This window comes from Halichoeres trimaculatus, unplaced genomic scaffold (genome assembly GCF_033239565.1).
Source record: "Halichoeres trimaculatus isolate MK-OKI-2021-1 unplaced genomic scaffold, fHalTri1.1 fHalTri1_scaffold_23, whole genome shotgun sequence".
NCBI lineage: Eukaryota > Metazoa > Chordata > Actinopteri > Labriformes > Labridae > Halichoeres > Halichoeres trimaculatus.
Window position 1 is genome coordinate 9567540 of NW_027437201.1, and position 15850 is coordinate 9583389.

A 15850-nucleotide genomic window follows, 5' to 3' on the forward strand; every position below is an offset into this window, starting at 1 on the left:
TGACTTTGATGGGATGTTGTCTTTCGGTTGCTGGGTTTATCGTTTCCAGAAAGCAACTAAAAAGAAAGAAAGGTGATCTGATTGATTTGCTAGGTTTATATTTTCTGTATAAGTTAACAGGAGTTGTGTTAGATATTTTGGTGTGTATGTGTGTGTTTTGTATCAATATGCAACAGAGTGTGATTTTTTTTGTAGTCTTTAATTTGGCAAGAATGACAGCCGTTATGAAAAGGTCAACCTTTACTGTAGCCTTGATGTCTGGTCTGACGACATGGCACAGGGAAGCTATAACATGTCTGTTTAGCTGTGATTTTTTTCCACGGACACTGAGAGTCTGAATAAAAATAGACATGACTCACATCAGCTGTCACTTCTTCCTGTGTCACCCACGTCATCACTTGCTCCCACACCAGGCCCATGTATCATCTCCTACCATCTACCTCTTTTTTTCCCCACTCTTTTCCCTTTTTTCAGGTATTTGCTGACGAGTCTAGCTGCTTAATTGTTCCCTCAGGATTCAGGCAGTTTTCAGGATCAAATACAGAGACTTCAAAAGCATTACCTAAAGCATTAAGGTAATGCTTTTCCATCTTTCACCACAGGGAGGCACTGTAGGATTTTCCATTCAAATACGCTGCACTACAGTGTGTATGATTTACTCCCTTAGCCTGATAGTCCCTGTAGAGTAAAGACTGTCATAACATGAATAAAAAGAATGTCTTAGGTTATAAATCCTCCTTGTTTGTATCTTGAAATTTGTTTGGTAATTAATTCAAAGAATTAATATTTTGGCACAATGAGAAGACAAAATACAAATAACTTTAAATACATACACTTGTTTCTTGGTTCTTTGAATTTTAATGTTTAAACACTTTTAAACCTTCTTATTCCATTTAACAGACTTTAAATGACAGTCACCTGATGCCCCCAGACCTGGGTAACCCAACCACGGCCACAGAAAGGAATATAACCTCTGACCCTTGACAGGCATCAGGTGACAGACAGGCGCTAACTTTAGTTGCTAACTTTAGTCCAGTTCAGGCCCGTTGGTAAGCTTAGCTGCCATGCTGCTGGACGGTAAAACACACAAATCTCTGATGTGAGCACTTTTCTACAAACTGGGTCACTGGATTTTAAAAACATATAAAAGCTTTAACTTCAATTTTACATTGACTGGATTAATTCTTTCCTACTGCTAGCTTAATTGCTAAATTACTCCTATCTTTTTTGGTCTCTACCTTCTTCTTTCTCACTCAGTTCTGCTCACACACACACACACACACACACACACACACACACACACACACACACACACACACACACACACACACACACACATCCCATTTCACCTATTTTTGTTACTGTTAATCTGAAGCTATTTGGCACAGAGCTAAAGTCTTAATTCTGATGGCTTTTTACGATGTGATTGAGAGTGATGATCTACCTGGTACATCCCGTCTCATCCCGCTGCTCTGCCAAACATGCTTTGATCACGCTGTGTTTCTGGGTCAAGGGAGTTGAGTGTATGGGGTCATGGGTCGAGGGGCAGGTCAGAAAATAAATGGTCATCCTCACAGTCATGAACATCAATCATTTTAGGAGTCTTGCTTTGAGAATCATTATACTATTTGTTTATCCTGTTCAGGATCACGTTAGGTGATCTGAGCTGCTTGCTGAAGTCTCATTAAAAGGTTATTCGTAATGAACCAGCACAGTAATAAACCTTCACACTGGGAGTTTCTTGCTCTGACGGGTTTATAGCCCAGCTTCAACACATATCTGTGCCAAGGCCACCTGGCTCATCCAATTTCAAGACTACCACACTGCACGAGTGATTGTTATCAGTGCCAGTGGCGAGCTCTGCTGCAAAATTGCTCCGTTGATCCTTTGTCAAATCTATCGTGACATTTACAAGATGGATTGGTATGAATTTTTCTGCAGACTTCATGGTATTTGAAGGATTAATCTGACTGATCCTCTGACCTTGACATCTTTTGCCACCAGAAGCTTAATTTCCACTTATCCTTTGAGCTAATGTTTTGAACATTGGTGTGGTGGATTTGGAACAAAATCTGAACCCAAAATTCATGGTTCCTTCTGTGATGGAGCTAAATCACTTTTGTGTTTGATGACAAAAGCTTCAGTCCTGCCATACTGCTGGATTGTGGCCAAGTAGCCATCTGCGGTCTAATAACTTAAGGCAATGCAAAAGGGCTTAAATCTGCAGTTAGTCGAGTGTCCGCTTGAGGCTGGCTCTGAAGGTACCAGAAACCACACAAACACCATAAGCAGAAATAAACATTTTTACAGCCTGGTACAAAAAAGCTTCCTGTTGGAATAACTGGTGTCTCTACTGGCACACACTGTACATGTTTTTTTTTTCTACATACCTTAAGAAGATATTAGAGATTGCGAGTTCACCCAATCTGAGGCACAGCTCAGCTGATTGACAGGCGGGCGCCCTATGGTTGTTAGCATAGAGGCTGTAAGCCTGCCCCATTTCCAATATGGCCGTCCCAGCCAATTTGCTTCAAAACCCTTGTTTCAGAAACAGACAGAAATGACGTGACAGAGAGTATGTCCATTTATTGTACAGCCAATGACTACAATGCAACGTGAAATGTCCCAATAACCATGGGAATGGGCGAGTATTGGTATCAGGCTGATACCAGCCTTGTTTCAGGGAATCAGTACTCTGTTTTATTTTGCTCTTCAGTTTATTCAAAAACAAACAGAAAAACAAACAGACAAACAAAACTACAATTTTTGACAGTAGTTAGTTTTATTTTGCACTTTTGTTAATTTATTAAAAACACATCTTAAACTCAGAGTTATTTTGTGTTTTATTTTGGACTTAATGGCAGAGTGACTGTGCGTTCTTTGTTCAAAATGATCAGTCTCTGGGAAATTTCTGTATTAAAAGTGCTAGTGGTATTGGTACTCCGTATCGGTTAGTACTCAAGAGGGAGCACTCACACTGCTATAGGTCTGAAAAAAAATGTTATCAAACATCCCTCATAACCTTTTCCTTTAAAAAAAAAATCAAATTCATATTTCCACATGTCCTTTACTTCCGTTTTCAATACAAAACCATCACATGAAGCACAGGAACTATCAGTCTTAGCTGTACGTTTTCATAGCTGCTGTGAAGGTAAATAAGAGCATGCTAACAGCTTATGCTAAGAGGATGAAATCATAAACATTATACTTTTTAAGCTCTCAAAAATGAGTATTATTACTATGGGCTCTCTGGGATGCTAGTTCAAGATCTACATTTAGACTGTTGACTTTAAATAGAAGGGCCTATGTTTATTTCCTAATCTGCTGATGTCATTGTTATAGTGGGTTGAGTTAGGGCCTGTCTCCACTGACAGCACTTATTTTCTGAACAAGTGAAATGTACCTCTTTGTTTTCTCTCTGGGCTCATCATCAGCTGTTTTTGCTCTGTTGAAAATCGTTTACCTTTAGCAGCACAGACCATGTCATGGCTCAATCATCCAAATGATGTCAACATACAAAAGGGGGAAGGACTGATACCAACTCTGACAGCACCAATGGAGGAGAAACTAGCTTTACTGCTCTTTCTCAGTGGACAATTTCCAGGTGCCACATGTTTTCTACTGTTTGTTTTTATGTTTTCTTCATAAACTTCCATTGAATCAAGAAGATGAAGATATACCTTATGAATCCCCTTGGGGGAATTTTTTTTTCCACTCTGAACATGCTATACATACACACACATCCACAAACAGCACTTCTGCACAGAAACATTCACTGATTAGAGGTCAGAGTGATGGTGCTGCACTCTCAACGCGCACCTGAGCAGTTGAGGATTTTGGTGCCTTGCTCAAGGGAACCTGGCAGTGCTCAGGAATGAAAGCCAACACCCTCCCAGCTATCAGCCCAATTCCCAATCTTGGTCCGTACCTGGGCTTGAACCAGCGACCCTCTGTCCACTAAGCCCAGTCTGAACTTTATCTTCAAGACTTTACAATTATTACTATAGAAAGAAAGAAAAAATGGTGGTGGTGTTCCGTGTATGAGGTATTACCAACAGAAGGATAACAATACATTTATGAGTGAGATGATATAAATAGATTCTGGGTTTTTCAACCAATGATAAATATATTAAGTTTTTGTGGCAGCCATAACAACGAATAACATAATATATTTTAAGGATTAAAGTTTTATCAAAGCCCTTCCAGAGATCCTCTGTAACAGAATATGTTTTTACTTCCAAAATCATCACCAGCTTCCCATTATCACCCATCTAACTTTTTCGCACCACACCCACTTTCCTCTTCACCCCCTGACCACCCACTCCCCCACCTCCCACCACCCATCAGGCCCAGTCCACAGCACTGGGGCAGCCCTGCTGATAGGGTTTCACTCTCTCTGTGGCGAAGAGGAGGGCAGGCAGTAAAATACAAGCTTTGGGACTCGAATCTACCTGGGGATCTGTATTCCTCTCCCTCTTCTGGGACCTTGTGGGACCTGCGACTTCCTGTGGATACCCAAGTCTTAGGTAAGAGATAAGAGGAGTGGAACATGGATTAAGGAGTCAGAATGTTAATGAAATATTTGGTGTCTCAGTCGTCAAATAAACGTGGACCGTCTGCGAAAAGCCTCTGGATGGGGAGGAATGAGGGAAGGATGGAAGCAGAGGCAAGCTTTCATCGTCATATTAAAGAACTTACTTTTATCAGTATCCTAAACTTAAGAGTGTGATCAAAATGGGTCTTGAATTGTACACACTCTGACTTCAGTTTCCTTCAAGATTCATGATCTCTAGACTTCAGCATTAATTTAAAGCCAGTTAAAATAAATGGTCCTTGCCTTCTCATCCAGCAGCTCTTACCTAACACTGGTAGGTGAGGAATATGGCTCGTGTGCTGGGAGTTTTAGTCCATGGGTATGGATGTATTGGATGTGTGCATTTGGGAATGTGCTTACTGATGCCCTTCCTCCCCAGCTGTCCCCTGGAGATTTATCTGGAGCTAAAACAGGCTGGTCAAGGGGGACCGGAGCACCTCTTCGCTCTGAGGGGTGGTAACAAGAGCCAGGCCCCTCATGTCTCCCCTGTAGTCACCATCAGCATGAGGACCTCAAACTTGTTCATCCGAAAACTTGCATAGTCTCAAGTTTTTAATCCACTGCCTCTTTCTCACACTGATCACAAGAGGAGTGCAAATCTGTGTGTGAGTGTGTGTGTGTGTGTGTCTCTTGCTGGTGACAGCCCCACTCACCACAGCGCCATACAACATGTGTTCATAAAAATAGCTCGCACAGGACTCAATCCCAGGCTAGGAAATGAGCTTCAATTACAGCGGATGAAAAGCAATTACATTAACTGTCTCCCAGTGGACGAGGCCTCCAGCTTTTCCTTCTTGTACTGGGACTCACCTACAGCCTTACATAATTGCTTTCGACCTGTGCGACAGACAGCGACATGCTGCTGGCCCCCATCTGAGCGGTTAGTCAAGAGAGACGCGAGCTGCCACCGGGAATTAGAGTCCTCTGGGGAACGACGGGTGTATGCTCGCTGTTTTAAGTGTGCTTAACTTAATTAAGGAACCTGGTTCTGCTGTAGCTCGTAGATTTCAGGACGTGATCTGCAAGTTCATGAGACGCCAACATACATCTTGGAATCAGTTTAGACTTCCTTGTGAAATATTTTGAAGCACTTTTGTTGTCTCACATTTCACTGCCTGGCGGTGTCTTGTTGCTAATTCTGTCATGCTCTCTGCCAGACCTCTGAGTGAGCAAATGCACCTCAACATTTTAGGAATGACTCTTTAAGACTGCTTCTATTTAGTTTACAGTGATAGATAAACTCAGGGCCAATTTGTTTAGACAGAGAGCTAAACAAATGTACATTAAATAAAGAGGAAAATCCAAGTTGAATGCGGGTAATGTACAAAGAAAGGGATGAATTTTGGGCTGGCACTTCTTACCTCCTCTGGTTTTGCCTCCTGAGTTTCTCCTTTGCCTGTGTCAGAGTTAGTATGACCCCAATGCTATTTACAGATAAGATAAGATAAGATAAGATAAGATAAGATAAGATAAGATAAGATAAGATAAGATACGATAAGATAAGAGCTCATAGTAAAAGTCAAACAGAAATCAAGGGACAGATGAGAAAGACTGTGGCAAGATTTTTTGAAGGTCAGGGGCAAAAAAAGGTGTGTCTTTTTGCCGCACTGTGGCACGTTTTTGCCCCCAAGAGGGCACTTGAATGTCTATTTTTCAACAACTGGGCAAACCAAACCCGACTACCCCCCTGTTCCTCCTGTGCACACCACTGGTAGTTATTACTGTAAGAATAGTATCATAATAATAGCAATAATAGAAATAAACACCTACACTTTAAATCTTACTGTGAGGATGAAAATGCACACAACAGTCAGAGTATACTGAGAGATTATTAGTCTACATCATCATAAAGATATGCACACATTTTGACCGCAGAGGCTAAATTAGCTACAGTTAGCGTTTTTAAAACACCAAATTCAACCTGTTAGCAACATCAAAATGTATGTTTGTTCTGGGGTCAGCTGTCAGAAATGATACTAAACAACAGAGGCAACGTCTATCTAGTTTTGATGGTGACAGAGCAACCGGTGTTTTGGAGTTAATAGTGACCATGCTAACTGGTGACTCTCAGCTGAAGGTAACAGTGATTAAGGACGAGAGTCACTAGTTAACAGGGTCACACTTTACACTGTAACACCAGTGACGTCTACAGCTGTGTAATTAAATGTGTCTTCTTTATCCAACTTCAGTTAACCAAATTTGACCAGGTCTGACTTTGCTTATTTGATCAAAAAGTTGGTTTCGGGCCGTGGTTGTGACCAAACATGGACTCCATATAAAGAGGAAATGATAAGTAAACCTATTATTTGTGATTAACAGAAACAGATTTTATGATCAAAGTAAATTAAGGAATATTATAAAATGATCAACCAGTCCATCAACCCTGAAACACACGATTAATATCCTTAATCGGTGCAGCTCTCTGGACATCGTTTTCTGGTTCTTTTATAAACCGGGTCTCAGACTCAGTGGTCTGTGTGCTCTGGTTGGTTTGGGAGGGTTTCTGATTTATTGACACATGTCAATGTCATGTTTACGTCCTGGTATGTCACAGTCTGGTAAGTGTACACGGATAATGCAGTCATTAGCATAGTGTGACAGTTGTGTGTTTAAATTGCTCTCTGGGTACACGCTGGATTTCTCTGCTAAAAGCATCTATCCACCTGGTATCTGTCCACTTGCTGGTCTCTTCTACACACTCACAGCTGTTTCGCAGACCTGGGAGCTGTTTAACATTTGGTTGACAAACCATTATACTCCAAACTGCTTTTGCACTCAAGATGCGCGTGCATCCGCTGTTGTTGATAGACAATCCCTCTCTAAAGAATGCATACTGTTCAAGTGTTGATCTTGGCATACATATACCATTCAAGGACCTCTACAAACCATTAGATGTAACTTCTTGTCCATTTTTGTGCTCTTTTTGCTTCTTTACTTCTTGTTGAGTTGTTACACTTACTGCAGCTGTATGAGCTCCACATCTGTTTGCCGAGGTTGTCCCTGTCTTCTTTAGCTTGGCTCCTTCTCTTTCTTAAATCCTAGACTGCAAAACACATGGTTCATGTTGCCTCTACATGTGCTCTGCTGAGCAAGATAGCATGTGGAGGCACACGCAGGTGAACACATGTCAGCTAAAATCCAAGTCCAGTAATGCCTGTTGAAAGTCCTGACAGCTCAGTTTCATGAAGAAGACGTAAAACATCCAAAAACTGTGAAAACTGTGTGTTGGTGGACTTTGATTTTTTTTGTGTTAGTGTGTTTTTGTGCAAAGGGTGTATGGACTTGATGATGATAATGATAATTTTCTGTCCTCTGTTCCTCCAGCCATGCCTCAAACAACCTCCGTCCCTTCTAACAAGAGGAAGGCCAACAGGATCATCACTGACCTGTCCAACATCAGCCAGAATGGTAAAACCCTCACACACTTCACACACAAACAAATGTCAGCATCAGACATTCTCACACACACATTTCTCGATGACCTTCCTCCATTTCCTGAGTCATTTAATCAGATTGTAAGTTTCTGTCTGTGGTGTTAGTTTTCTGCACAGCATGTGTGAGTAAATTAAACTGCTGGGGTGTTAATCGCTGCACGTGGCCCGAGCCTACAGTTTAATAGGAAAACACACACACACACACACACACACACACACACACACACACACACACACACACACACACACACACACACACACAAGCATTTCACCCGAGCTGTAACACAATATCTAACATGCATGTGGCATCTCTTGGAGGAGTGTGGATGATTATCAGATGGCAGAGCAGCCACAAATCTGTCAGCATTAGCGGCGACACAAATATCAGACGGTGATTCAGCTCACACCATATTTGTGTCAAGCTGTGTGGACTGACCAGCGGGACTTGGTGAAAAAAAAAAGTCACATGTTGACACTAAGTCCACAGACAGACAGTTTTTCCACTGGAGCAACAGCTAAGTTGTGATTAACATGTTGTATATAAAAGCAGAATAAGCTAACGCTGCATGTGTGAAGCTGCCTTTAAAGTTTCCAACACTTTGACATAAACTACAGATTTTATTTTATAGAGAAGTGTTGAATACATTTCATTATCATTTTTTTTTTGTATTTTGTTCATCTCACTGTGCAAGTTGATATTTTAATAAATGTACCAAACTTAATGGAAAAAAAGTTCCTGAAAAAAACTTCATTTCTGGAGCACAGATGGCCTAGTGGTCTTGGTTGTGCTCCATGAGGTTTGCCCTTCTCTCAAATCACATTCAAAGCATAAAAGCCCTAACCAATCAGGCAGATGGACCTGCCTGATTCAGTTTCTGAACTCCTGCAGGTCCATCTTGAAAGGCTCCAATGACCAATGATTTCACTCGGCTAAATTCTGACCGGCCCAATCAGGGGAGAGAGGCGGGAGCTGTGGGAGCAGAAGTGACGTCAGCAGACTTTCGTACTTGTCAGCGTTCCTTTGATTCTTAAGTTAAATTTATAAAAACGGAAGCTGTCGTCTAACGCCTTTTTCACAGCTGTTTCTCATAATTCAGTAGTTTTTCATCTATTGTTTCTTAGGAGCATCGGCTCACATAAGCTACGTCATACTGTGGCTTGATGTGGATTGGTCCGTGGTGAGTGTGTTAATTAGAACAGTCGTCCAGTCACCAGCTGCAGATTTTTTTTAAAGTCCCGCCTCTGAAAACAAATCGGAAGAGCTGCTACCCAGATGGACTGGTGAAATAATTCCGTGGCGGATATATGAAACTGTCTGTCTGGCGTGTCAGGTTATAAAAGCCCCCCCCCAAAAAAAAACAAAAACAAAACAACAACAACAAAAAAACCCTGCAATTCTACAAGTGTCCACTAGAGGCTTGCTGCAAAAGTCAAGGACTCAACATGCTAACATTCTAGTTAAAAAAAATGTTGGTATGTGCTGGTTGTTTCTTTAACAGCTCTTATGTTTTGAAAGTCTTAAGGTATATGTCTATGCAAGCATAATAAGGGGCGTGGCCAATGTGACTAACAGAAGGATGTAGATGGTGGTAGCCCTTTAGGAAATGCTGACTCAACCAAACTTTTAGTTAATCCAAAAAAGTCAGACGTGCAGCTGAGGCAGTATTTTAGCATCCTGACTGGCTTAACATCCAATCAACCTCCACACGTCACCAGAAAAATCTGCTGATAAGTGCATCTTAAAGCATGCCAAACCCGTATGTGAGAGTGTTTTTCAGATGTGAAACCCATGCCAGCCATTCCGAATGAATCCCTGTTATTCAGCTGTGACGTTTGGAAACCAAAAACTCTTTTCCTCGGCGTCCACATGAAATCACGAAACTAGAGTTTTCTAAAATCTTCACTTTGGCCGGAGTTTTCAGAAAACATTGTTTAAGTGACATAAAACTGCGGCTTTGTGTGGGTGACAGGCCTGAACGTATAAAAATATATGCAGTTTCCCAGATCAACAACTTGACACCAGTGTGTGAACATGTGCTGTAAAAGAAATGTCACCATAACATGGGGCCTGACGGAGATTCTTCCATCTTTGAGGCAGCTTCCAGTGGACACTTGTGGAACTGCAGTTTTCTGCAGCAGCCTCTTCTTTACTCATGAGTTTAACCTCTCTTAAAAAAGTATCCCTGCTTACGCTGACATGGCTGTGATATTGCTTTTAGCTTGTTAGCATTCTTTCCCCTAGAGCCTCACAGAGCAGTTAGTGCAGCTCCTGTGACTCTTTTGACCCACAACCCACTGTACACTGTCATCTAATCTATGTGTGTGTGCAATTTGGAAAAGTGTCTGTGAGCTAACACAGATATTTCTGCTTAATCTGTAGATGTCTTTCCCATTTGTGTCCTTTTGGAGTTTTTTGCTACCACTCTCTCTGCAGCGACAGCTCTATCTGTCCAACAGTTGGTTTTCCGTCAGTCAGGAGCTTATCCTGCTTATCCTTTTTTTTTTTGCTCCATTTAATGCCCACTCATCTCTCCATCATCCCCGCCGCCTCTGTGTCGCGCTGACTTTTGGCCATCTCTGTGCCGTCTGTCTGTCCACCTCCAGTCTCTGTCAGTCCGTCCATTTTCTCCACAGTCAGCAGCCAGCTCCAGTTTCACATTCTTCTGAATTAACACTCTAATCAATATCCCCACGGGAGGCTTCGCTCTTCTGAGCAGCCTCAATTACTCCCTGTCTTTCTCTCCCTCTCTCTGTCACACGCACACACGCTTAACACACACCCACTTGCCCAAGTCTGATTTACGATGTACTGCTAACAGCTCTCTGCAGCATTGCAATGCCAACTCCTGCTTTATAGATGTATTTGTGTGTGCGTGTGTGTGTGTGTGTGTGCGCGCTTATGGCTGGACTCCAGGTGTTATGAGTGATATCAGAGGGTATGTGGTGGATGAGGGGAGTGTTTTATGAGCGGCTCTGTGGAGCAGTAAAATCCATCAGATCTCTCCATCACTGAAAGAGGAGAGAGAGGCGGCGTGTTGGAAGGATTTCCCTCCATAAACACTTCTTGCAGAAAACCCGCTCAGACATTCCCCTGTGCCCTTTTCTTCCATATTACTCCGGCCCAGTAACCCGTAGGACTCCCCTGGCTGAACACACACACATACACACTACACATTCTCTAACATCACACAACAGGTTTCAACAATAACTCAGCCTAACAAGGGTAGCACAGAGGCCAGAGGATGAAAATACACTTTTAATAATCTTACACACCCTCATATCCTCCTCTTCTTCCTCCCTCCTCTTCTTTCCTTATCTTCCTCCCTGTTCTTCCAGATGATGAGTCCGACCCTGAAGCCTCTGAATTCGATCTGGGCACCAAGATCAAGACCCCCAAGGACACAATGCTGGAGGAGCTGTCCCTCCTCAAGAACAAGGGCTCTAAGATGTTCAGGATGAGGCAGCAGAGAGTGGAGAAGTTCATCGTGACCAATGAGAACTTGGTAGAAAGAAAGAGAAGACAAATGTGTGTTTTTTTCTCATGTGTGTTTGCCTTATATGTTTGTGATGGATTTAAATTTCTGTGTTCATATAGAACCTTGAGAACCTGCCGATGTCCCCTCCCCCAATCCCACCAAAGCCTGAGATGAGGAAGGTGGAAGGTATGACCAAAGGTGTTCTTCTTGTATGTCTCTTTTTGTTTAAATGATGTGTTTAGTTTTTCTGTTGTTTTCCCTTCAGTGGCGGTGCAGGAGATAAAAGAAGAGAAGGAGAAGGTAAAGGAGGAGTACATTAGAACCTACATTTCACCATGGGAGAGGGCCATGAGGGGCAATGAGGAGCTGACAGCCACCATGAGGACCTGCATGCCTGGACCCATCAGGATCCATGCAGAGCTGCCCCTTTACAAGAGCTTCAACAGGTACACACAGACAGAACAGGGTATTGTGTTCTAAACTTAATCAAACTATGGGTTTCTAGTTTTGGTTAAGCTCCAGAAACCACACAAAAACAAGCACTCCATGAAAGCAGTGAGCGGTTTTTAAGGTCATAATCTGCAGGTTCAAAAAAGAGCTAAATAAATGCAACTTTTCACCATGTTCACTATGTTTGAGAGCAGATTAGAGCTCCTGTGAGGAGTATTTAACTGGTTATGAAACAGACTGCTATTCACAGTGAGTCCTCTTTATGACCTAAAAATGCAAAAGAAAAGACCATCTGGAATAGGACTGATGAACCCTGTATGACAGTTGTTAATGCCTGTTACTACCCCAAGGTAGTGATGTGACGTTTCTGAACGCTTTGCTCACGTTTCTCTCTCGTAAGGGTCACTCAAGCCCGCCCTTCCCCTCCTTTTCATGTCAGTGACTGAATCAAAAGGATGGAGTTGGTTAGAAGCCCTGTGTCGCTTAAGCAACCCCTACAGCTTCCTCTCATGTCTCTTAAACTGAGGATATATATATATATATATATATATATATATATATATATATATATATATATATCGTGGTTGTGTGTGACAGAAGCTCGGGACTCGGACGTCCAAGTTTAGTCAGTTGTTCAGTGAATGAACTGAACAGGAGCACTAACACGAATCACTCACCTATTATCTTTTAGTGAATGAACTACAGCTCCAACAGAATCACTGCCGTTTAGTGGCTGGACGTACTGAATAGCAGCTCGATTTATAAACTGAACGTGATGAACAGAATAGTTGGGGAAAATATTGTTTTAGCAGCCATCACTTAGCAAAATGTGACTTCATCCAGCTAAATTCTAAACTCATCGGCTTATTTTTCACCACTGGTTATTCTCAGTACAATCACTAGCAGAACTCAACATTCAGCCGTGTTTCAGCTTGTCACACTCAGTTTCAAAGGCAGAGCTTCAGGTGAACGATTGATGAACTAATCTTTTGAACGAATCACTTTTCCAAACTGATTCTAATGATTCAGTACACTGGAAGAACTGGAGGGGGTGGGTGTTGATTTTCCACACCATATATTCAAAGTGAGCAACAGAAGAAGAAGAAAGCAGGACAAGATTTTTAACCAGAAAAAATGTGTACAGGACAAGATCAGCAAAGAGATAAAAAGCACAAGTTTGTCAACAAGGGGGCGCCAAAACTCACTTGACCTGACAGTTCTTCACAGGAGCTTTAAGAATCTTGGAAACATAAAAAAGACATAAAAGTAGAATCCTAAGTGGTAAACTAACCTTGACTTTTAAAATAACTTGCTTTCAAGAAAAATCTGTTGTAAAATGGACTCCTGTGATTCCAGTCTCTCCTCAGCTGCTGAGCAGATTTCACACAGAGCACCACATGACTGACATTTGGGAATGTCCCATTATACCAACCACTAAGACAGCATCTGCCACAAATGTAATTATATTAATCTTATTCCAACCCTTGATCTCTGTCTGTTGTAATACTCTTAATGGTTGTTGAGTACCCCGGTAAGAGCAGCTGTATCCTTAGTAATTACTAATGGGTCTGAAGAAGCAATAAACAGCCGTATATGGGTGGATTATTAAACAACGGGGCCCTACGCACTGATACAAAGAGTCCCCTGAAGCCCTCCTGTTAGAGATGAGACGTCTAGACAAAAAGAAATGATAACGTGGAGATGCTGTTCATGGTTGTTTTGGGTCTCTTTGTGGTTATTACACATCCCTTTAGAGCGGTTTGGTATCCCCCTGTAGTTGTTCTGTGCTCCCAACTTGTGAGATTATTTTGTGAACCTGTCTCACTGTTTCCTGACATTTTGAAGCTGATTGGTGTTTTTTTGTTGTTGTTGCTGACTGAACTTCAAAGGAGTTTCCGTTTATGGGGTTGCCTTTCCTCTTTTCAGCTTCCTTTACTTTGTCCTTTTTTTTCCTCCACAGGACGGCACTGCCATTTGGCGGCTCTGAGAAGCTCTCTAAGACACTCACCTTCGAAATCCCGGAGCTCAACATTGGAGCTGAGGAGGTGGAGCCTTTGCCCACGATGCAGGCTGACATGCGCTCGCGCCCCTCATTCAACCGCACCCCCATCGGCTGGGTCTGCAGCGAGGACAACTCCAACATACTCATGGACCTGGACAACATCCCCTTTGATGGAGAGACAGACGACCTGTGAACACGCATGCTTATTTACAATCATGTAGTCTGAGCACACACACGCCACACATCTTTTATCCTCGGATGAACACATGCATGACATCAAAATTCATTGTGACGATTGCTGAGGCCTTTGTGTACACATGTAGAAATGTACTTTAAAGATTGTGAGAGTGATTTCGAAATGATTTGAAAAGTACCTCCCTGTCTCTTGTGTGCTTTTTACCTTCCTCCTCCACCTTGATTTAGTCTTACTGTGATTTTACAAACTCTGCTAATGTGAGACCTATGTGAACAAACAGATACGCATTCTGCACTCTTGAAACAATGTATGAATTCAATAAAGTTCTCTTTACAGATTGTCTGGGTCATGTTGAAACTGCATCCGTTACTCCAGCAAAACTGGAATCAGAAATGCCTCGCCAAAATATTTTCCGATATTTCGTTGTTTTTCTGCAAAAACAGGAGGCACTCCATCCTGTAGGATTAACCTTTAATCCCGACAATAGAGCAAATGTTTTTTAGATGTGGCATCAGGTGTCGGTCTTCTTCCTCTGAAGCAAAACTAGCAAAGTGGTGGTGTGACGGTATCCCTCCTATCACCAGTAGACAAGGCTGCTTTCATCATGCTGTAGACACTGAGGGATATTCCCAGGTTGTGTGTGATCTCACTGAGATGACTCTCAGATTGATATGCGCCAGTTGTTCACACAAGTACATGATAATCCATACATGATGAGACAATTATAATCCCATTTTATTTTGTTGCAAGTAACGGAGATGACACTGTAAATGTTGTGCAGTAAAAGCAAGGGGCAACATTCAGTTAGTAAAATGTTAGTAACATTTGTTCTTTCTAATGTAGCAAAGTGGAACAGCTTCTTTGCACATCTCTTTTTCAGGACAGGTGCGTCGGAAGGTCAGGTATTACAAAAAAACAATTCAAAGGTTAACACCCCTCTGACTTGCAAAGAGAATCAACATTAATTGCTGGTTTAGTGCTTAGACCTCCATCAGGCAAAAACGCAGTGAAGTAAAAATAAACATTTCAATCAAACTAGAAACTCTAGCAAAGTGTAGATCCTCCCAAACCAACATAAGTTCTGTAACAAAGTGCATTTACTCTGCACCTTTACACCGCTTTAGGTAGCTGAGGTCACTGGTCTTCTCTGATGACTTTGCTGCCGCTGGGAAACAGACCCAGAAAGTGGTGGAAAATGGATGGATGAATGATGAGTTGTACATGTCTTATCTCTGAACACTCCTAATTTATGAATTGCTATAATGCTTACATATCTGCATTTATCTTTTGTTCTGTCCCACTCTCTGTATGAAGCTTTTTAACTGCCTGTCTCAACCAGGACCGTCTTGTGAGGAGATTTGGGAATGTTCCTGGTTAAATAAAGTTTGGAGGGAAAAAACACAAACAGGCTATGCTAACTTTAGCCATGCCATACACAACTTGTGGCAGCAGGTGAACATTTAGATATCTCAAAGCAGGAGGGGTGTTTTAATGTCTGTTGACATATCACTGCTAACTTTGCTGCTCCACTTTGTAGTTCTCTCGTGTTTTTAACTTCTCATGCCAACTTTGTCTCAGCTGATTTGAAAAATCACGGACAAATTAAAACATGACCTGCTCCACCAGTACCTGTGTTCAGGCTGTGATTGTAAACTGGTCCTGGCTTGACTCCAGTGATGGCAGGTCAACAGATGTCCT

The 15850-nt window shown here is 42.0% G+C and overlaps 1 protein-coding gene across 1 annotated transcript; it reads left to right on the forward strand.

Annotated features, from left to right (window-relative positions):
- Positions 1-4414: 4414 nt before the first annotated feature.
- Positions 4415-14149, forward strand: myoz1b (myozenin 1b). Its single transcript, XM_074662817.1, has 6 exons — positions 4415-4526; positions 7919-8002; positions 11365-11531; positions 11624-11690; positions 11770-11950; positions 13915-14149. The coding sequence occupies exons 2-6, from the start codon at positions 7921-7923 to the stop codon at positions 14147-14149; spliced, it is 732 nt and encodes a 243-aa protein (XP_074518918.1). The 5' UTR covers positions 4415-4526; positions 7919-7920.
- Positions 14150-15850: the final 1701 nt, after the last annotated feature.